Source organism: Silurus meridionalis, chromosome 25, assembly GCF_014805685.1.
Source record: "Silurus meridionalis isolate SWU-2019-XX chromosome 25, ASM1480568v1, whole genome shotgun sequence".
Classification (NCBI taxonomy): Eukaryota; Metazoa; Chordata; class Actinopteri; order Siluriformes; family Siluridae; genus Silurus; species Silurus meridionalis.
In genome coordinates this window covers 4,214,255-4,236,624 of record NC_060908.1, presented here as the reverse complement: position 1 = coordinate 4,236,624, position 22,370 = coordinate 4,214,255, and the positions used below count along the sequence as shown (strand labels likewise).

General features: G+C 37.9%; 1 protein-coding gene across 9 annotated transcripts in view; it reads left to right on the top strand.

Moving 5' to 3' along the window:
* The window catches only part of mast4 (microtubule associated serine/threonine kinase family member 4), a 74,400-nt gene that overhangs the window by 42,549 nt on the left and 9,481 nt on the right, over positions 1-22,370 (top strand). For 4 of the 9 annotated variants that reach the window (XM_046839874.1, XM_046839875.1, XM_046839867.1 and 1 more), the window contains 19 exons: positions 2,141-2,229; positions 5,456-5,525; positions 6,156-6,234; positions 9,520-9,674; positions 9,799-9,874; positions 9,955-10,164; positions 11,371-11,472; positions 12,713-12,845; positions 13,823-13,890; positions 14,675-14,766; positions 15,845-16,053; positions 16,259-16,397; positions 16,505-16,637; positions 18,376-18,541; positions 18,628-18,729; positions 20,180-20,305; positions 20,653-20,765; positions 21,395-21,516; positions 21,935-22,152. In XM_046839874.1, coding sequence (XP_046695830.1) covers positions 2,141-2,229; positions 5,456-5,525; positions 6,156-6,234; positions 9,520-9,674; positions 9,799-9,874; positions 9,955-10,164; positions 11,371-11,472; positions 12,713-12,845; positions 13,823-13,890; positions 14,675-14,766; positions 15,845-16,053; positions 16,259-16,397; positions 16,505-16,637; positions 18,376-18,541; positions 18,628-18,729; positions 20,180-20,305; positions 20,653-20,765; positions 21,395-21,516; positions 21,935-22,152 — 2,402 coding nt within the window. Of the gene's footprint in view, positions 1-1,113; positions 1,285-2,140; positions 2,230-5,455; positions 5,526-6,155; positions 6,235-9,519; positions 9,675-9,798; positions 9,875-9,954; positions 10,165-11,370; positions 11,473-12,712; positions 12,846-13,822; positions 13,891-14,674; positions 14,767-15,844; positions 16,054-16,258; positions 16,398-16,504; positions 16,638-18,375; positions 18,542-18,627; positions 18,730-20,179; positions 20,306-20,652; positions 20,766-21,394; positions 21,517-21,934; positions 22,153-22,370 lie in introns of those variants that run through there. The other 5 variants (XM_046839873.1, XM_046839872.1, XM_046839871.1 and 2 more) reach the window with 5 other exon arrangements.

Below are 22,370 nucleotides of genomic sequence, written 5' to 3'. Positions count from 1 at the left end.
ACCTTCCAATCCAAGGTCTAATACCTTAACTTGTGTGCTACCATTTCTCAAATACAGTGTCCAGGTTGAGAAGCTCAGTGCCTTTTATACGCTGTGCTGATTTAACCACGCGACAGTGCAGCTAGCTTACCGCAGTGTGTTACCGTATGTGGATATGCTCCTAATGGTGCTGTGGTAGAACTGTACAGGGAGCTGTTCATCCATTCAGCTTTATATAATTACTGATTTGTTTCATTGTACACAAACCATTTCAGTGTAATATTAGCGGTGTCCCCAAGGAAGGATTTACACTGTCGAATCAGAATTGTCAAATCTTGCACATTTTCGAATCATATGTGTGTGTCAGGGGGTGGATGGTGGATGGGGGCTGGACATCAACGACGGCTTGTAGTCGTAAAAAAACGATTCCTTGTAACATTTTAAAGCCATGAGGTACAGAACATCACGCAAGGAAATGGAAGGAAATTGTAACAATTTGGATTAATAAACCTAAAAAATAACCTGCGAAAGGCCACAACGCAAATGTAATTCTATACGGAATCAGACATTGAGCACCCCCATATATCCAAAATGGCATGATCCTCGTTTCATTGCACCTTTATGAAGCTTGTGAGATTATTAGTCGAATCAGGCTGCTCTTATCGAAAGCATCAAAACTTAGATTATTCAGGGGTACCCCTATATACATTAATATTTGCATAATCAGCAAAACTTTCATCATTAAATCTGCTTACATGCAGAACCTTGTGCTAGACATTTCCAGAAAGAACGTTTTGCAGAATAATTTCCATATTGGACTGAGATGAGTAAAGTTGTGTGTTTGCTTGCAGGTTAGCTATTAAGATAAAGATATCAAGATTAAGATGAACTACTTTGGTAAGCTATTAGTTATTTAAGAACGAGTTACAACTGGTGTAGATTCTGATTTTCACCTTAACAAAGCTATTCATTATAACCTAAACGACATCGATGCAGAGATCAGAACAAGTAGTCAGAGCAGTGGGTTTTGTGTCCTCGCTGGTCTGTATGGAGGACACCCTGAGATGATTAAGACAGAGAGCTAATAGGATCTACATAATGACCTCTAATCGCCCTGTTGCTGAAGCGTTCAGTAGCTGACGGTCAGCGTGGCGATGGCAGACGTCTAGTGCTTTTTAACCGAGTTTCGGGGCGTAAACTTCGCGATCGAATGTGGACTAGTCTCGAGGATGTGTACATCATTACTTTGATGAAGTATCTCAACAGGGCCAAGTGGTACAGCTTGTGGAGGAAATCCAGACGACGGTATTATACCGCTTTTCTTCGTTTAGAAATATTGTGTTTAAGCGTTTTCCTCTTCTTTTTTTTTTTTTTCTTTGAGTCTGTTTTACTATTTGCAGGTTTTTAAACATTAGCTTCTATGGGTTTTTGTGGTTATTATGTAAATTATAGAAAAGGAACTTAGAAGTATACATCAAATCTAAAAATAAATAAATAAATAAACCCCATTGATTATATATTTAATGATTCAATACATGATGCAATATGCACTCATTATCCTGACACCAAATTATTATTATTTTTTTTTTGACAGCAGATGAACAAAAAAAAAAATCTCTGGAAACTATTGATTTTTCAAGGCCACTAGGTGTGTACAGATTTGGAGTATGAAGACTGATACTTTATATGATACAATTTTATTGCACATTTTGAATATTGAATAGTCGTATGGATTAAATGGCTTAAAGGTATGGGTTAGGAACTGGTGTGTGAAATTACGCGCTGTTGTTTTCCAATTTCAATCCTGAAAATGATGACATGGTACAGAAAAAGCATCATTCTGACAAAAGAAATAATTGAGAAAGGTAAAGAAAAGCACAAAAAATCCCAGGAAAAAATTACACCATCCAAGCAAGTGTTAAAGACTGCATTGCATTATGCTGTAGGAAACCAAGCTTTTCATCAGAACTAAGATTCAATACAGGCTGTAGCGGTGATCACTGTGAGAGGGTGTGTGTGTGTGTGTGTGTGTGTGTGTGTGTGTGAGTGTGTAACCCTGAAACAATCGGATTTCTTTCTGAAATAATTTAAGGTAAAGCTCCTTTAGGAGACCAGACCCAGATGAAGAACCCAACTTAGATGTGCTGTTTTTTTTTCTCAGCTGTAGAACGGGTAACAGGAAGAGTCTTATAGGAAGTGGACAGTCATCAGGCCTTCCTCGGCCACACTCTCCCTTTTCGTCACACACAGGTAATAAACACTGTTTCTTAAAGTCTGTCAAGAATAATTTTCTCACACCTGTATTATTGATTGATTGATTGACTGATTGATGCAGGAACACTGGAAATATACACCGATCAGGTATAACATTATGAACACTGACTAGTAGGTGGGATATATTAGGCAGCAATAAACATTTTGTCCTAAAAGTTGATGTGTTAGAAGAAGGAAAAACGCAAAACAAAACTGCAGCTGTTGTGGGATGTTCCGCGTTTTGCAGTGGTGAGTATCTAATGCTTGACGTGTCAGGACCGTTTTAGCAGCAAAAGGGGACCAACACAATATTAGGCAGGTGTCATAATGTTATGCCTGATTGGTGCGCATATATATACATCCAGTAGATATATTCATATATATGGAAAAATAAAATAAACATTTAATTAATACAGATGTGTTTTTTGCATTGAATATAATTCAAATTTTCCATTCATTATTTATCATTCATTATCATTCATTTACTTGATATGTGAAATTGTCAGGATTTTCTCATTTTAAGAGAAAGTCCTGAAGCTGCACATAAAACTCTGTAGAATTCACAGTGCTAAACACTTTCTGGTTTCTAACACTAGTTATATGGATTCTTCAGCATTTTCATGCAAGCGAAAAACAAATGAAACGAACAAATCAATCAAACAAATCTGGTACTGAGTAGGTAGCCACAGTGACACTGCAATAACTCTAGTTTATTTTTTATACCCCTGGCTTTATTTTATATATATATATATATATATATAATATAAATATTTTTTTCCCCCTCATAATTAATACCTACAAACTATTCTTTAGAATTTTTTATTTATAATGAAGTAACAGGTGATGTCTTGTTAATGTAAATCAAACATTATTTTCAAGGGTGCAAGAGTTGGTGCAGCTATATATACAAAGATTTTTTGCAACGGGTCAATTCATTGTTCATTGGATATATTTAATGGTTGAACATGTTATATTTTAGCCTTGAAAGTAATGGATAAAATTCAAATCAGCTTCAATCAGATTCATCAGCTCCATTTTTCAACTGAATCCAAAATGGCTGTAAATTGGGTCAAGCCTGTCATTCCAGTGGCACAGAGGACCACAAAAATAAAATAAATGACTTTCCTGCCCCATTAACAAACACTTAATGAACGACTTTCAGCCGTGAATATAAGCCCCACCTTCTCTCAGCCCCATTTTGTCTTTGTTAATTAACTCTGAACTTCTCGCCTTTAATCAATGGTGCGAATGATGTGTATTAATGTTGGTCAGGAGGTCGTAGTCATGGATTGTTACTTCTCTAGTCTCACACACACACACACACACACACACACACACACACACACACACACACACACAGTTCGCTCTCCGAGCATCATAGCCAGAAGCAGTGCACAGTGGGGTTTTTGGATAACTAGATGGGGCCCATATGTTTTTAATTCCTCTCGGGGAGATCACATGTGGATGTGGGGATACTTTTGGGACACACAGCGGGAGCCTGAAACTCAAACCGACTCCGCATCGGTCTAATAATTTCTAAATGATTAATAATGACAGTCGAAACAGAGCACTCAATTATTGAAAAAGCAGACAAGAAAATTGGAACATCTTCACGTAATACAAACGTTTTTCTTAAATCAGTTCTTTTAAATGTGAGGATGCATGTAATAGTATGGACTAGGGATGGGCATCTCTGTAACTGAGGCCGATGCAATTCCCATCTCAAAACATAGCCAATGATATGATACAATAAAGATACATATGAAGCAACTATTGATGAGATGCGATATGTTTCAGCCCCGATGCAGTACACTGAGATTTCGATTTGATTTAACACAATGTGTTTGAATGCAATACGATGCTAAATATGATTGTGACCAAATTATTGGTCACTTTCTAAATTAAAAATAGAGCATCTATTAGTAATAAAATATAAATAAATCGTTTTTTATCGATGCAAATATGTATTCGAAAAAACAAAAAGACAATGCAATACAAATGCTTGTATCCGATGCACACTTTTTTAAATTGATGCAACACATTATTAATTTTTATGCCGATTCAGCTGTGAATCTTCTCATCCATAGTATGGACAGTAAAAATTAACAAGATGCTGCGTGGCCTCAGGGCGAACACGACTGCTCGTCTGCGAGCCCTGAGCACACAGAGGCGTCAAATCATGATGAAACACCATATCATTAAATATCTCCAGTGTCCTTTTATCTACTTTACTGCAGCCATTTACTTAATCCCTCGAAGGCCATCAATTCATTTAAATGCAAAAAAAGTGTTTGTATTGCCAAAGAGTGATTCACGCAGACCTTTTTTTCCCCCTAGATGTTCTGTCTCACTTTGTCTGTGCAGTTTCTCCAATTTTCAGTTGCCTGACTGAACACTGGGCCTTGTCACGTTTATTATGTAATCGTCAGGCTGTACCCGAACTCTACTTAAGTTCACACACATAGATAAATACATATAGGTGAATAAGCAGTGATAGTGAAGATTTCTTCCTTTAATGTTAAATGAACATCTGGTGAAGGAGCACTGAGATGTTTTGTAATTGTTGTGAAATTACAGATTTTACTTCCTTTTGATTGCTATCGAAAGAATAACGCATTTGGAAATCGATCTGCTTCCAGCAATCATTCAAATCTATCTATCTGTATATATTTATGCGAGTACATATATAAAGTCTGCCAAAAGTTTGGAAATACAGAATCTTTTATCATTTCTGAGACACATACTGCACATATTTCTTTTGTTTAAATGCAGCAAACTGGGTATGCGGATTTCATTTACCCGAAAAAAATCTATATTTTCAGTTTGAAATAATTATCTTATTGTATGGTGAAGTCGGTTCTAATTAGCTGCTGTCCATGGTGTTGAATTATTGAATAGTGGCCATTTTGGTTCAGTCAACACCCAGAATAAGTCTCCAACCTTCCCTGCTCCAAAACAATCCCAAACCATTAACATCCATGTTTGACTCATCTGTCCACAAAATATTCTTCCAGTCATTTACTTTAAAAATGTTTGTGGTTTTTTTTCTTTTTTTTTTGTATTGTATGTCACATAGAAACAAAAGGAACATTCATGTGTCTCAAATACCATAAAAAGTGTAGGTGTTTCCAAATTTTTGACACAATGTGTATATATTATATTACTTTGATTAAATGGCTGTGTCTGTATGATGAATTACTTGAGTGTTGGATTTTTCCTCTAGGCACGAGTCCTCAGGACAGCCCTAGAAACTTCTCCCCCAGTGCCTCAGCCCACTTCTCCTTCGCTCGCAGGTAAACAGTGCATTCTGAATGAAGTACACATTTCTATATACAGAATCCCTTTCATGCTTTTTGCAATGAAGATAAGAGAATAAGTACAGCTTAAGACTCAGAAAACAAACAAACAACAACAACAAAAAAGCCATTCCTGAACTACCTTTGTAAAGAAAAGTAGTGATCTGTTAAAAAAATTAAGTTGTGCCCTTTTGCACTATTTAGTAATTCAGCCCCGGCTGAAACGTCCATTACAATCGCTTTTTTTATTTGTTTCCCCCCTTTCTGAGTGGGCTAATTAATTTCTCGGCCCGCTCGCTGTCATTGTGTTTTCACACAGCTCCCTTCTGTTGTTGTGTTCATCTGTTATTGCTATCAGTATGGCGAAAGGGTCTACAGGAAATAGCGCACTAAATATGCCTTTCTGAAAAAACAAAAAAAAGAAACACTCGCACTCAGCCTGAGCTGCTTTGTAATCAGCATTCATCCTCGCTCTCGCTCCGAGAATCAATGAGTCATTCAGCGTTTCCCTTCCCTTCCCCTTTGGTGTTCCACTCATCGACCACGGTTTAACCCTATGTGCAGCATGCTAATGGTTTCATTCACGTACTTCCCAGTCATTACAGTAATGTGTGTGTTTGCGTGTAGGACCGACGGACGCCGCTGGTCTTTGGCATCCCTTCCTTCATCTGGATATGGAACCAACACCCCCAGTTCCACCCTTTCTGTAAGCACCCTTTACAATGCGGGAATTTCTTTTCCTTTTTTGCGTTTTAATGTCTGGTTGTTTTTCTGTTCTGAGTCACCCTGACTGACGTATAACATTCATACGTATTCAGAGCTTTCCGCTCGGATTTGCCCAGTGGGGCACTGAAACGATGGGAAAAAACTTCACACCGAGTTAATAGCAGCTATTCAAGTTTATTCAAACAATCGGCATAGTCCCCCGAGCAACTTTTTAGGAATTCCACATGCATTTCGATTCCTCATGAGAAACCATGATACTCAAAAGGATGCATATTCTATCGATAGTGTTTGGCAGGTAAACATATCTAGCTGAAAATCTTATCAGAAAACAAAATGCAGAAATTTAATCCTCCACTTCTGTTTGTGTTTTTATAGTGGGCATGGCAACCCAATCACAGATCAGCAGATTAATCCCTGATGATTAGCTGTAATGATTAGTGGAATTATTTGTGTTAAGATGGTTTGTCTCACAATGTTTGTCCATTGTCTTGACACAGGGATTCTGCATGGTCTTAAAAAGTCTTAACATCAAAAAAATCTAAATTTTAAGTCTTAAATTCTCTGTTCAGTGTCTGTTCTACTTTTTAAACAGATCATAATTTTCCAATGTCCAAGTAACGCTATGCTTATTAACAATGCTCCTGCAGCACTTTAGAAGGTTTTAGTTTGTTAGTTTCTGTGGTGTTTTAGATCTTACTTTTTTGGGTTCAAATATAATTCGCTGTACTATGACTACAAATGAAACCAGCATGCAACAGCCAATCAGCTTCCTGTTATTGGCCAAATCTCTCTTGGATTGTACAGCAGATGTAAAATGGATTTTATTTTTCAGCTATAGGGAAGTGCTAGTTTAGCAATACTTGGCTTGAAAAAGTTTCATTCAGGGCTTGTTTAAGGCCAGTTGCTAACAACGTATTTGTGTGTTTTTGAAGTCATGATATAAATTTCATTCTAAAAGGTCTTAAAAAGTTTTCAATTTGGCTTTGTAAAACCTTCAGAAACCCTGTAACAAATCTTAAACAGAATTTATTTTTATAACAAGAAATACATTACTACAAATGTACAGATTATACAAATCGGTGCTGAAACATACTGAAACAAGTTGTTGGACTTGGAAAGTTATGAAGTTAAATCCCAGAACCAGGTTTCTTCTGTTGGCACTTGAACAGAACCCTTAATCCTCAACTGCTTAGTTGTATAAATGAGATAACTGTGATTCGCTCTGGATAAGGGTGTCTGTCAAATGCCATAAATGGAACTTTGTGAATGGATTTGGATTGTAATTAATATTGGCAATCTACTACAATGGCTAAGGATCACAGGTTGGATTTAGTTGCACACCTTAACTATGATTAACTGTTATTAATAGATGTTCAAGGCCACCCAGTTTTTTCCTTTTGAGTCTGGTTCCTCTCAAGGTTTCTTGATCTTGTCATCTCAGGGAGTTTTTCCTTGCCATAGTCACCACTGGCTAAACTTACACATTCTTCATGGTCATTTTATTACCACTATATCTGTATAAAGCTGCTTGGAGACTATGTCCATTGTTAAAAGGGGAAATAAACAACTAAAAATGAGTGGAAATTAAATATAAGTATACTTGTTGCATAAAATGTTTAGGACATTTGTTTAAAAAGGAAGTCAATCATTATTTATAAAATACATTTAAAAACGACAGATACTGACCCAAGGTTATGTAAAAATATATAGTAATAGTAAAAAAGAAATGCACTGAACATCTGCCTACTTCAGCCAATTTCAGTTTACACCGATATACAAAAGCCAGAGTATGAAAATATGTCCTTAAGGAATATATCTTGAGAAAATGAATTCTGCAAGAGCAAAGAAATGGTAGCTTGGTGCTTAAGGTATCGATCTCTGGATCGGGAGGTCACAAGTTCAAATCCCAGCACCACCATGCTGCCACTGCTGGGCCCTTGAGCAGACTGCTACTGTTTGGCTTTTGAACAAGATCCTTATCCGTCATCTGCTCAGTTGTCAGTCGCTCTGGATAAGGGCATCTGCCAAATGCCGGAAAACTCAATGTAAAAGCAGGATTAAATCCTCTGATCTCAGAAAAGAAAGAGTTTCGGCTATTCTGAGAAGAAATGTTAGCAGATATCACGTACCAACCCGAAATCATACCCTTAATGATCTACATCCTCTTCCCCAATAAAACGGTGGCTACCTGAGAGGGTTTTCATCCGCAAATTTGACATACTTTAAGTTAGATTTGGACTCCAACCGAGTGCAAAGCAACGCGTGCTGCCTCGCGATAAATAACAGATGCCGTCGCTCTGACTAACATGGCTCAGAGCAGATTTGTTTCCTGGTAAATATGTGCCTGAATCTTTGCCAGGAAAAAAACACTCGTTCTTTCGTTCACTGGCTATGGCTGTGTTTACTGACACAGTTTCAGCACACACCCACCTGGGGATGAAATGGCAAACAATCTGGTAGAATCGGCCCAGCCACCCGGCGCTGGGCTTACAAGAGCCAATGAGCTGAGCCAGAGAATAACATGCGCAGATGCCATTTAAGGCGAGACATGGGACAATTTAGCCAAACTAATGAGGTGTAACTTTGCCGAACTGATCGTGTCGGGCAGCGGAGCATCTATTCAGTTTGCTTTGTGTGCATTTTTCATCGTAGATTACCCCTGTCCTAGTTAATTAATGACAGAAAAGTTAAAGGTGTATAGTATTTGATAAAAAAAAAAAAAAACATTCAAGCATTTAGATGTCTAGTGGTGATCTATTTAGATTAATCATGAGTTCGAGTGTCTTTAAAGCAGTACTTTTTGACTAACAATATAAATTTGCGTTTATCTCCAGTCTCCACCTCTGGTTTAATTTTGTTTTAGTTTTTAAACATATCTCTTTGCTAATTTATTCTGACTTTACGCCTCAAACCGATACAGAAAATGAAAACATGAAGCACATTAAATCAAGCAACTAGAGTGTGTCGAATTGGAGTGCAAACCTTTGCGCTTCCAACTGCAGACATCTTAACTGATGGCTCAATTACTGATATAGACTTTAGAATATCAATTTACCTAATTCTACAAAAAAAAAAAAAGTAGGGGGATGAAAACTTTTGCACAAACAAATTTTAGCTTTGTGGTTCTACCAATATTATATGATACTAATATAATATTAGCTGATATATAATGCCCAATTGAGTATAGACCGTTATCAGAACTTATTATTGAGTAAATAAAAAAAAAACAAAGTCCCTTCCTAATGTACCTCCTTGTCATTTCTAGTCGTCCTGTTCATCACAGGAGAAGCTTCATCAGCTGCCCTTCCAGCCCACTGCCGACGAGCTCCACTTCCTGTCCAAGCACTTCTGCACTGAGAGCATTGCTGGCGATGACCACCGCAGGGCCATGCCCATGCGCCCGCGCTCACGCAGCCTTAGGTACGACTACAAGTTTCTCCTCAATTTCTCCTCCTTGTGGTTTTCATCATCCATTTGTTCTTCTGTTTAAAAGGATTTCGAATGATTTACCAATGAAACAGTTTCTTTTGTGTTTGTTTTTCAGCCCTGGAAGATCTCCATCGTGCTGCGACCACGAGATTATTATGATGAATCATGTGTACAAAGAACGCTTTCCTAAGGTAGGCAACAAACCCTGGTTGTATTCAACTCCCAAGCTTTTGCGTAGCGTGTGTTGTAAGCTCCCTGGTGTCTCCTTCAGGCCACGGCACAGATGGAGGAAAGGATTCAGGAGATCATCAGCAACAGCTCCCCGGAGAACGTGCTGCCTCTGGCGGACGGAGTGCTCAGCTTCGCCCATCACCAGATCATTGAGCTGGCACGCGACTGTCTGGAAAAATCTCGCCTCGGCCTCATCACTTCTCGCTACTTCTGCGAGCTCACCGACAAACTCGAGCGACTTTATCAAGAAGTGAGGGGCTCTTATGTTGGTTTTAATCTGGGATGTACAGTCTTATCTGGGAAGGGCTGGGGTGGCTATGGGTTTGCTTTCCAAATGAACAAAAGCCACATCTGAGTACTGAAATGCCATCTGAGTTTACTAAATGTGTGACTCCTGCTCGAAATGAATAAGACCTGTACCAACACCAGACCTTTCTTTATAGGATTGGACACATTGATCTAATCCGTATGAAGGCCACCTCAGTTATTCATGTGCTATTATTTTGGGAAACTATAAGCACTTTTGAGGAGTCTTCAGTGTTAGTATGAAATGTTGCTCTTTAATAAACGTAGTCCTGCTAAATTGTAGTATAAGAGTAATTAAACAAACACCCTTGTTTTATTGTCTACATGGGGAATTAAAGAATTAATAAAGAAATCATGTGATGTGTTGATTGACAGATTTAGCTTTTTGGAAAAAAAAAATATTTTAAAATACCACTACCACAACTAATCCACAGCTGCTAATCTATACCTGTCAATCCAGTACCTTGTTTTTTATAGACAGATTATTTCAAAAATTATTGACACTTAAAACATTTAGGACAATAATATAAACTGAAATTAAAACTAAAGCAAATGGTTATTATTATTTTGACATTTTATTAACAACCTGTTACTGCTACAGGTTGGATATTACCAGAATCCATTTACCTTTTGCTAGCTTGCAAGCATTTTCCTAAAAATTTAATTAACACCAAATATTTTTTTTTGTATGATTAATCTTTATCAAGTGATTATCAAATTATGCCTGTAAAATATTGCTGTTTATAAATAGTCAGCATTTATTTCTGTTTCTATGCAGGCTTGCTAGCAAAGCTGTAGAGTAAAGTAGCTAGCTAATTTACCTCAGGTTGGGGTGTTTGACTGATCAGCAGGCGCATACATTTCCTTTAATCTTTCATATTTTGCTAATATTTGCATAAAAATTGGCCAAAATGATTATTTACTTATTCTTAAATATTTTCATAGATATTGCAACCTTTGGACAAGTGCTAGCTATGCTAAGTATTGGTGTTTTTGAAAAACAAAGTTTTTTTTTTTTTTTTCTTTTTTTTGGCTCATTAAATGTACTAGGGCGAGAAGATGAGCCCATGTAAAAGTGTGTGTGTGTGTGTGTGTGTGTGTGTGTGTGTGTATTTATTCCCAAATAACCCATTGCTAATTGTGTGCACAGTCCACTGAGAGATCGGAGAGTGCTGAGGTGACTTTCATTAAGGACCTGGTGAAGAAGATCCTTATTGTCATTGCCAGACCAGCACGCCTTCTGGAGTGTCTCGTAAGTCGCTTTATTTGGCTGCCGCAACACTTTTTCCAGACCTTTAGCCTCAAAGAAAGAGAATATCTCAGTTACCATTTTCTAAACTGTCCTGTGATTAGGGACTCCTGGGGTCTGTGATTTACAATAGGAGCATTACTTTGAGCAAAAGTGCTGTAATTTTTAATGGATCCTTAATGTATTTAAGCACATGTTGCAATGCATGTATTAAACATGTGCACCCTTGTTCATTTGTACAACTATGTGATCGGTCGTTTATTCCACAGCAGCAATTCTGTCATAATTCACAGTTCAAGAGCTTCAAAGTTCACATCAAACATCAGAATGGGCACAAATCTGATGTTGGTGACTTTGCAGCATAGCTGTTGGTGCCAGTTTGGTTGGTTTGAGTTTTAAGAAACACACACATTTTTATAACGTTTACACACAATAGTGTAAAAAAAGTGTTAGGGATGGTAAAATATCACTGATTCGCATCAGCGCATCGGCGTAAAAGTTAACAATGTGTGCATCAATTTGAAAAGTGTGCATCTGATACAAGCTGGCATTGGCATGCATTGTTTTTAACATATTTGCATCAGTAAAAAGCAATTTATTTATATATAATTATTAGTAGATGTGCTATACTTTTATTATGTAGAAAGTGATCATTTGTGACCAACATTTTATATGTAGATTGATTTTTCCTCGCTAAACTGTTTCTCAAACGCGTTCTCACAAAAAAAAATTATTTATTTTTTTTTGCACTACCAAGGCGTGTTTGTGAAAAGGCCATGCGTTAGAAGACTGACTGAACCAAAGAAATAAAAGCAAACTATCTGTACCATATTAAATTGCATAACATCATATTTTTATCGGATTGCATCGCATCGCTAGCTACTTCATATATATCTTTAATGTATCGTATCATTGGCTATGCTTCGTTGGCTAGGAAGTGGAAGGGTGTTCCTGATAAAGTGGCCAGTGAGTCTATTATATAAAGTGACAGATGTGCTGTAGGGGAGTAGGAGCGCGTAGGAGCGCAAATAGAAGACAGGATATGCCTCAGATTTGTGACATTCCTAAGTAAATTTTTAGATACATTTGCATAAACAGTTTAAACTTTCATTTGTTGATTATTTTTTTTTTTTTTATGATCATAAATTTTTAATCTTCAAATTAATTCAATGTATAGGAAAAAGATCATTATTCATTATTTTTTTTTAAAATTAAAAGCTAAAATGTGATGTTTATTTACTAGGAGTTTGATCCAGAGGAGTTCTACCACCTCTTGGAGGCGGCTGAGGGTCACGCCAAAGAGGGGCAAGGCATCAAGACCGACATTCCACGCTACATTATCAGCCAACTCGGTCTGACTCGGGACCCTTTGGAAGGTAAAATAGAATTCAGTTTTGTCTTTTTTTTATTTCAGCAATTCTTCTTATATTTATAATTTAGTAATCAATAATCAATAATAATCAAAGTCGTATCAATGAGCACTCCATAGTAGAAATAGTTTAGACGAATTTAGTAGTGTGGCAGGAATGTTCTAGACAGCAGTTCTGCTTCACTCGATTTAGGTAGAAACGAAACAAGGTCTGAAGGTCTATTTATAGGTCACCTCTTCCATGTGGATTTTTGCTTCACATTCAGGAGTGTTAGAAGAAAGGATCATAGAAGGAAGTGTGTATTAGGCATTTTCTTGATCAATGAGACAGACCCTCTTTAATGATCCTGTAATACCACAATCAAGATCGTCATTACCAGTAATTAGACCCACATGTAGCTCACCATTACACGCTCCAATCCCCTTCACCATTAAACCTGGAGGCTTCTTAGCTCCCTCAGCCAAACCTGGATTGCTTCCAAAGCTCTTGGAGGCCCTGTAATCCTCAGAGGTCTTTCAGTGCAGTGCTTGTAAGGGTTTAAAGTGGAGACAGGCAGCTGTTTGAAGTCTTTTCGTGGTGCTCGAGTCTCTTTGGGACCCCCAAAATCCACCCTGTGGCTCATTACCTCCTGCTGTCTTCAGGTTAGCCGTGCGCTCTATTGTGCTGGGAATGAGCTCGCTGGGGTTTTTGTTTGGCACTGCAGTTTTCCACAAATGTCTCTTGACACATGTTGAGATCCTTTCGCTGGATTTTGGCTTCATTTAACTCATTTAGGAAACCAAACGAGTCAGCTCATCAGGTTTATTATGTGGAAAAAAACAGGATGCTTTGGTTTTAGTTACTTCCAAACATTGATCAAAAATGGACAGTGCGGATATTATCAAGTTCGCATTTTACAAAAGGTTTCATTTTGTTTGTTTGCTTTATTTATTGAATTACTGTATTCATTTTATTGAGTTTAATCTCTTTTTTTAATGTTGCAGAAATAGCCCAGTTAACCAGCTACGACAGTGGAATTGCAGAAACTCCTGATACCGATGATTCTGTGAGTGTAAGTAGTTTTCTCATTAAAAATGACAACAATAAAAACAATCTAAAAAGTAACATAACATTAGAGAGTAATGTAACAACATAAAACCGTAACATGACATACCATGACAGGACAAAACATCAAAACAATAACATGGCATAGCAATAAAACAGTAATATTATTAACTTGACATGAAATAACATTTCAGCAAAATAAATATTTCATGTTCCAATAATGTTCATTTGCATCTGCACACATGATCACATGGTTGCAAACTCACATCCTGATAATGCCATGGACAACCAGATCCTACAGGCCATGAGAGTGAAATTGCTCCTGCTCTCTGATTGGTCATTGGAAAGATGGAAATTTGGGTTACAAGTCCAATAAACACGTTTTTTTTTTTTCCCATTTGCATTGACCAAGTGACAGTGACCTAAATTTATTAGAAAACCTGCTTTGTACTTTTTATTAATATGAATAATTCTGAATAAATCCAACGTTTCAGTGCTAGTTCTTGAAATGTTGCATCAACTTGGAGAATCTAAGACAGATGCCAAACCACAAAACTCCACCACCTAGTGGCAGGGATGGGAAAAAAAATCAGTGCAGATCGGTGGTCTGATTTATTTATTAATTTTTTTTTAAGGGTTAATTTGCAAAATATTTTCTGTTTTTTTTTTATTCTGTCGAGGCACAGAAATGAAAACCTGCATTAATACCTATGTGAAATAAAATATAACAAAATAAAGGCTTTGAAACTTTCTCTTGCTGTTCAATATTTCATGAGTCTTTTCTCTTTCAGTCACAGGGTCCAAGCGCACCACAGCGTCCCCGCCGTAAACCCTGCGAGATAGACTTCGAGATGATCAAACTGATCAGTAACGGAGCTTACGGGTAAACTGGCACATTTCTCACCCTCCGTCTTTTTATTTATATCCAGCTCCTCCGTATTTCATTCGCTTAGTTATGTACCTGTTGAAAGTCTGCGTCAGTACGATCATTTTTTTTATTATTGCATTTGAGGTAATAGATATTTATTAACAAATTCATATAGTGTCTGTCAAAGGTCAGAAACTTCTCGTTTATGGTTTCTGGGACCCACATGTTCATTTTGTTTGTATGCAACAAATATTTATAAGGCAAAAACACACAAATTGAACAGAGAATTTCTGTGGACACGAGTCCAAATTGGACAGTTTGTCTCTAACGGAGCAGGAGAGAAGATGTTAGCAGACTGCCTCACCCCCACAGCAAAGCATAGAGGTGAAAGTTTAATGCTTTGGGGATGTTTTGGAGCAGGGAAGAAGGAAAGATTGGAGGCTTATTCCTCTTGAAATGAAAACTGAACCAAAATGGCTACTATTCCATACTTCAACACCATGCAATTCCGTCTGGACTGCGTCTAGATGAAATCTACTGCGCCATGCAACAAGACAATGAGCCGAAGAGCAAGTCCGAGCTCTGTAAGCTTTATTTGGAGAGCAAACAGTCGTCTGGATCGTATCTATAATGAAATGGCCTGCTCAGTCACCGTAAATCCTATTGAACTGCTCTGGTGTGAGTTGGATTGCAAGAAAGAAAACAAAAAGGAATCTCAACGAGGCACGGCAAAGTATTTCAGCTGTCTAGACAGTGTTTAAAGCTCTTATTCATTTAGGGAAAATCTTTCAGTAAAAATAAAGTTAAATATCTGTATATATCTATATTTGTTTAGTAAATGTAAACGACTAAACCGTTTAATCAGTTAAATGGCCTAGTTTGTTGTATATAAACAAAAAAAAAATTATAAAATATATAAAAAAAATATAATTTAATATTTAAAGCCCAACAAATATAATAATCAAGTTATAAATGTATATTTTTATTTTTTAATTCACAATTATTTGTTTCTTTATCCGAGTAATATTTTCAGAATAACCTCTTATGTTAACCCGTGACTACGGAGATACTCATTCCCCTCTTCGTCCCCCAGCGCTGTGTATCTGGTGCGGCACAAGGAGACCAATCAGCGCTTCGCGATGAAGAAGATCAACAAGCAGAACCTAATGCTGAGGAACCAGATCCAGCAGGCTTTTGTCGAGAGGGACATCCTGACCTTCGCCGAGAACCCGTTCGTGGTCAGCATGTACTGTTCTTTTGAGACACGCAGACACCTGTGCATGGTCATGGAGTACGTTGAAGGTAAGCGAGTTTTATACACAGACGGATCCTTTTTTTTTTTTTTTTTGCTCTTTTTTCGAAATAGAAAACTACACTACATTTTCTACCTTTTGATAAGATGTTCGTAAAAAGGACTGTATTGAAAAAAAAGTATGTTTCCGTATTTAACAATGAATAACAATTGTGTTGATTTACACTGTAAACACAATGTGTGGCCTCTTGACAGGTGGAGACTGCGCCACTTTGCTGAAGAACATGGGTCCTTTGCCAGTGGACATGGCCAGAATGTACTTTGCAGAGACGGTCCTCGCTTTGGAATACCTCCATAACTATGGCATCGTTCACCGAGACCTGAAACCAGACAAGTGTGTCTCAGACCACCTTCTGCCCATTTCTCCTTGTCTTGTTTAGACTCTAAGTCTTATTCTTTCTGTGTTGTTTATTTGTACTGTGTCTCATTGAATCATTTCAGTTTGCTGGTCACCTTAATGGGACACATCAAGCTGACTGACTTCGGCTTGTCCAAGGTGGGCCTGATGAACATGACTACGAACCTCTATGAAGGCCACATCGAGAAGGATGCTAGAGAGTTCTTAGATAAACAGGTATAGCTATGCATGACACATCCTGTCTTTGACTTACATCAGGGATGGGTAACTGGCAGGGTTGGATACGGCTGGTAGTATTTTTAAATATGGCACAGAGGACAATGTCAGTCTGATTGCTGGAAGAGGGCACTCATTTCCGCACCGTCGCCATAGTAATTAAAACAGAAGGAGTAACATTGAAGAAAAACAGTGTTCTCCAGGCAAACAGATGGGAAACAGATCATCTTTTTACCAAGTTTAAGGGGGCACTTGACATTGATTCATTTGTACACCAGAGGGAGAAGCCACAGGTTTTTATTGAGACAGTATTTTATTAATATTTACATTTTTCAATTAAAAAAATGTATTTAAAAAAAATTTAAATTCTGTCATCATATACTCACACATACACTATATTTCCAAAAGTATTGGGTCACCTGGTCATAAGTACGGTATGTGATTTTTGAGCATTGCATTCCACATTTAGTCTCAATTTGCTCTTCTAATTCCCTCCACTCTTCTGGGAAGATGTTCCACTAGAGTTTGGAGGGTGCTTATGGAGATTTGTGTTCATCAGACACAAGGGTGTTATGAAAGGCAGGTACTGATGTAGGTGAGGTGAGGAGACCTGGGGTGCAGTCAGCGTTCCAATTAATCCCAAAGGTGTTCAGTAGGGATGAGATCAGAGCTCTATAGCACTCAAGATCTTCCACTCCAAAGCATGCAAATCATATCTTCATGAGCACACTTTGTGCACAGGGGCATCGCCATGCTGGATCAGGTTTGGGTTTCCAAGTTCAAGAGAACGCAAAATTTTATTACAGCGCCATCTAAAGACGTCCTGTACAATTGAGTGCCTCCAGCTTTGTGGTAACAGTTTGGAAAAGAACCACGTGTAGCAGGAAAGGTCAGGTGTCCCAATACTTTTGGAAATATAGTGTATCTTGTTTGAAATCTGAATGAGTTTCTCTGTTTTTTTTTTATTTTCTAGGAAAGTTTTTTTTTTTTTTTACAACGTAAATTTGAGAAAATGATAGAATTTTCTTTATTAGGGGGGGATTTGAGCTATTCCTTTAATAAATGTTTTTATATCACTTTTAACTGTTCTCAGAGGGTAGTTTGAGAAGGTTCTCTTGGCTACAAAAATAAGGTCTTTGAACATTTGTTTAGATGAATATATTTGCTCATTTAATGAGGTTAGCCATTAGAATGAGCATAACTGCTTAAGTGTTATAGCTAATACACTCATTGCATAAATTGTACATTTAGTTTCCTCAATAAAAGTGTAAATTGAGAAATGATGTAAAATGTGTTAGTCTGGATTAATAATCTGGGATTAAGGAGAAAAAGTGCTGGTTCTCATCACTATGAAATTGCCGTACAGTACTTACAGTAGATGTAGAGGTTAGAAGGTCCACTCTAGAATTATTGGCACTATTATGAACAAACACTGTGTACATTGCGTTTTGTTGCTGTGTTACAAAATCACAGCGAATTTATATTTAGTAAAAAAATCTAAAATCTAAATTTTTTGTGCCATTCTTTGGCAGGGGTGCCATTAATTCTGCACTTGACCATATAATTACAATTGCTCATTTTAAAAACATGTCTTATCTGAATAAGGGTTATTAGTCTCTAAATGTTTTATGTTTTTTTTTTTCAGTTGGAAATATTTTCAGTGATGTTTTTTGGGGGGATATTTTCTGTTCACTAGAATAGATCTCAATGTTTTTTTTCTCATCATGTACTGTGTTAGGTGTGTGGTACCCCTGAATACATCGCCCCGGAGGTCATCCTGAGGCAGGGCTACGGGAAGCCTGTGGATTGGTGGGCGATGGGGATCATTCTGTACGAGTTCCTGGTAGGATGTGTGCCTTTCTTCGGAGACACTCCCGAAGAGCTGTTTGGTCAGGTGATTAGCGGTCAGTATCACACTGCTCTTCTTCTCAGTGTGTGTTACAGCGCAACGCTGTGTTGAAGTGCGTTCTCACTTTCTCGCTATTTCCAGACGAGATAAACTGGCCTGAAGGAGAGGACGCACCTCCGGCTGACTCTCAGGAACTCATCACACTGCTGCTCAGGCAGAACCCACTGGAGCGCCTGGGAACTGGTAGGTATCATGCAGAGCAGAGGGAATGAATATTTTATAACTTTTACAAGAGTTCTCCATCATGTGCATATAAAATTACACTGTGAAACGATTTCATTTCAAGAGAAGCGAAACGAGACATCGGAGTCTCATGGCTTTGCACGTTGAACATCAGCTGCTGAGCTTCTTCTCCTGCTGATTCAATCCAAACAAACAGGGGTCTAGCGTGACATTCAGCTGAACCTCACAGGAAATTGAATTGCATAATTTATGACTACAAGAGAGCTGTAGCGAGACCGCTGTCAGAATAAAAAGCTCCATGTGCAGCAAAGAACAAAAATGTTTTTTTTGAATAAAATCAGTCTGTGACTTTCCCAAACACAACGTGGCCGTTTGAACAGTTTTCTGTGGCGAGAGTAGAAGGACGCAGCTCATAAGGTATATGTAAAGTTCTTCAAATGTTCCAGATTGAACGTATGGAAATGGATCCACATCTGATTGGTGGAAATGTGGTCATGTTTTTGAGTCATTATTGTTTAATTATGGGTGTGTTTTCATAATTTTTGTGATGTAGATAGTTAGTAAGGATTAGGTCATATTCCTAAATGTGTATAATCTCTATTAACTAAACTCGTATGTTATAAACCGATCAGGTCCAAAGTTCTGACCTGTGGAGCATTAACAGCTTTAGCTTCTTCAACAATTTGAGCTGCAGGAGCTCGTCTGTTGGATCGGACCTCACGGACCAGCCTTCGCTCCCCACGTTTGTATCAATGAGCCTGTGGCCTGTTCACCACTGTTCCTTCCTGGAGCACTTTTGAGAGATAATGACCACTGCAGACCAGAAACACCCCATAAAAGCTGCAGTTTTGGAGTTTTGCCCATTTTTCCTGCTTCTAACACATCAACTTTGAGAACAAAATGTTCACTCGCTGCCTAATGTATCCCACCCACTAACATGTGCCGTGATGGACAGTCAATCAGTGTTATTCACCGGTCATCATTTTATAATGTCATAATGTTTCGCCTGGTTGGTGTAACATTGAGTGAAGGACGAATCATATGCTTTTACATTTGCCTGCCAAGTAAAACACAAATTATTTGTACAGTTCTGTTCTGTCGCTAACGTCACTGTAAGATTGAAAAATTGTAAGTCGACTCATCGTAACTTTGGAGCCGTGTGTGTGTGTGTGTGTGTTATCATAAGCTGTTTAAGTATTCAAGTGCAGTTATAAAACTATGGGAATATGTGCAGTCAATGATTGTACTCCAGTACTCTTGGAGTTATGGTTTGTTTTGTAGGATCACAAAAGAAGGAAGTGTGTAATTTTTATTTTTTTTATTTAGATTAAAAAAAATTACAAATCATAATGTCCGAAAAATGTACTTATTTTGTGTGTGTGTGTGTGTGTGTGTGTGTGTGTGTGTGTGTGTGTGTGTGTGTGTGTGTGTGTGTGTATGTATGTATTAGCAGGAGGAGCCTATGAGGTCAAGCAGCACCAGTTCTTCCACAGTCTGGACTGGAACAGTCTGCTCAGACAGAAGGCCGAGTTTATTCCCCAGCTTGAGTCCGAGGATGACACCAGCTACTTTGACAGTCAGTGTGTGTGTGTGTGTGTGTGTGTGTGTGTGTGTGTGTGTGTGTGTGTGTGTATATGTGTGTATATGTGTATGTGTGAGAATGTCTCAGTGTACTGTGAGTCATTGCTACACAGTAGAACTAAGAAACAGAAAATGTCACAGTGTGTCTACACGAGTGTGAACAGTGTCTGGTTTATTTGCATTCTTGACTGCATGCTCCTGATACACATCTTTAGATCTGCATTGATTGTGTATATTTATCATTCACATTTGCTAAATTCAAAATCTTCAACCGAAGTAACAAAGCTCTAAATTGCAATTAAAGCTTTTCATGGTTTTTTTTTTTTTGTTTTGTTTTTTTAGCCCGATCTGAAAGATACCATCACCTGGAAACTGAGGAGGAAGAGGACACAAATGACGAAGACTTCAATGTGGATCTGCGGCAGTTTTCCTCTTCCTCACACCGGTTCTCTAAAGTGAGTCTGGTCCGAGGTTGCAGCATGACATGACAGATTTGAATATGAAGCTGGACAGTAAAGCATGAATCGGTTTTGTGGAGTTATTTTTTATAGACAGTAATATATATATATATATATATATATATATATATATATATATATATATATATATATATATATATTAGAAGTCGACAGAAACCTGCAAAAATCCATACAGATAGTTTTTTTGGGTTGCGTCCATTGCTGGAGCGGCTGCGAAGGTCTGCTCTCATTACAAGAGCGGCCTCTAGAGGTGAATCACTGGTGCCACTTTCTGTTTGTTTTATGATAAAAAAAAATCCTTCAGGGCTTTTCTGGCTTGCAGTGCATTGGTGATCCAAGAAAACTGTCACATGTGCATCACAGATTCCTCTTGACATCAGGTGTGTCAGAAAAGCTGACACACGTATTATAAAATTTAGAAGTTCCAGTTTTATATTCATAAGATCCATTCTGTCTAGACGCTGCGCTGTGTACATTATAGAGATTTGCATTAAAGGCTTTCTTATATATAGGTTATGACTCCAAATATTATTCATTGATTGCTATTGTGAATGATTTAGAAGTCCTTTCATGCTCAATGTTGCAAATAAAACGCCTTCTGTTAGGTATACAGCAGCCTGGATCTGTCACGTGGTCAGCTGGAGGAAAAGGGTGAACAACCGGAGAAGAAGAGTGAGAGTCCCATCACTGTCGACTCGCTCAGTTGGACTCCAGACTTCACTGAAATGTAATTAAATTCAACCGAAATGGTTGCATTTTATATTTAATATTACAATGTGGTCAGATCCAGTATGTGTGTTTGTGTGTGAGTGTGTATGTATGTATGTATATGTGTGTGTGTGTGTGTGTGTGTGTGTGTGTGTGTGTGTGTGTGTGTATATATATATATATATATATATATATATATATATATATATATATATATATATATATATATATATATATATATATACTTTTCTTTAGTGTAGTTCTTTATGATTCAGGTGAATATTTTTTTTTCAAATTCTGAAAAGCAGAATTTGAAAAAAAAAATTCACAGGGTCGTGGGCGTACCAAGTCAGCTTTCAGTCGGTTTCTTCCGCTTAGGTATATATTTTTTGTGTTGCGCTGGTGCCATTGTAACTAGTCCTGTTTTTGTTTCTTAGACCATCCCTGTCCCACTCGTCTGACGTGGAGAGCACCAGCACAGGCCGACACTCAGGACTCCTGCCTAAGTTTGCCATTTCAGCCGAGGTGGAGAGCTGTGACAGTTCGTTGTCCCTAGACAAGCCCGGTAAAGTGGCCTTTTCGGTCGGAGAGCTTCATCAGGACGAGCCTGATGCCACCACTCCCTCCAGCCCAGTCAGCAATGCCACCCTGTCAGGTTGTGCCTTCTAAACATGACATTTATTTCTTAAGGTTTATGGCTGTTTTATACTCAATGAGCAGCAGCTGTGAGAACAGATGAGAATTTTTGTTTTATTAATTAGTTTTTACAGAGTCACAGTTATCATAAAAAATATATAAAAATCTGAGCTACAATATACGGAAAAGTTTGCGGACACCTGACAATAAGTTGGGTCGCTCTTTTCAAGCATTCCA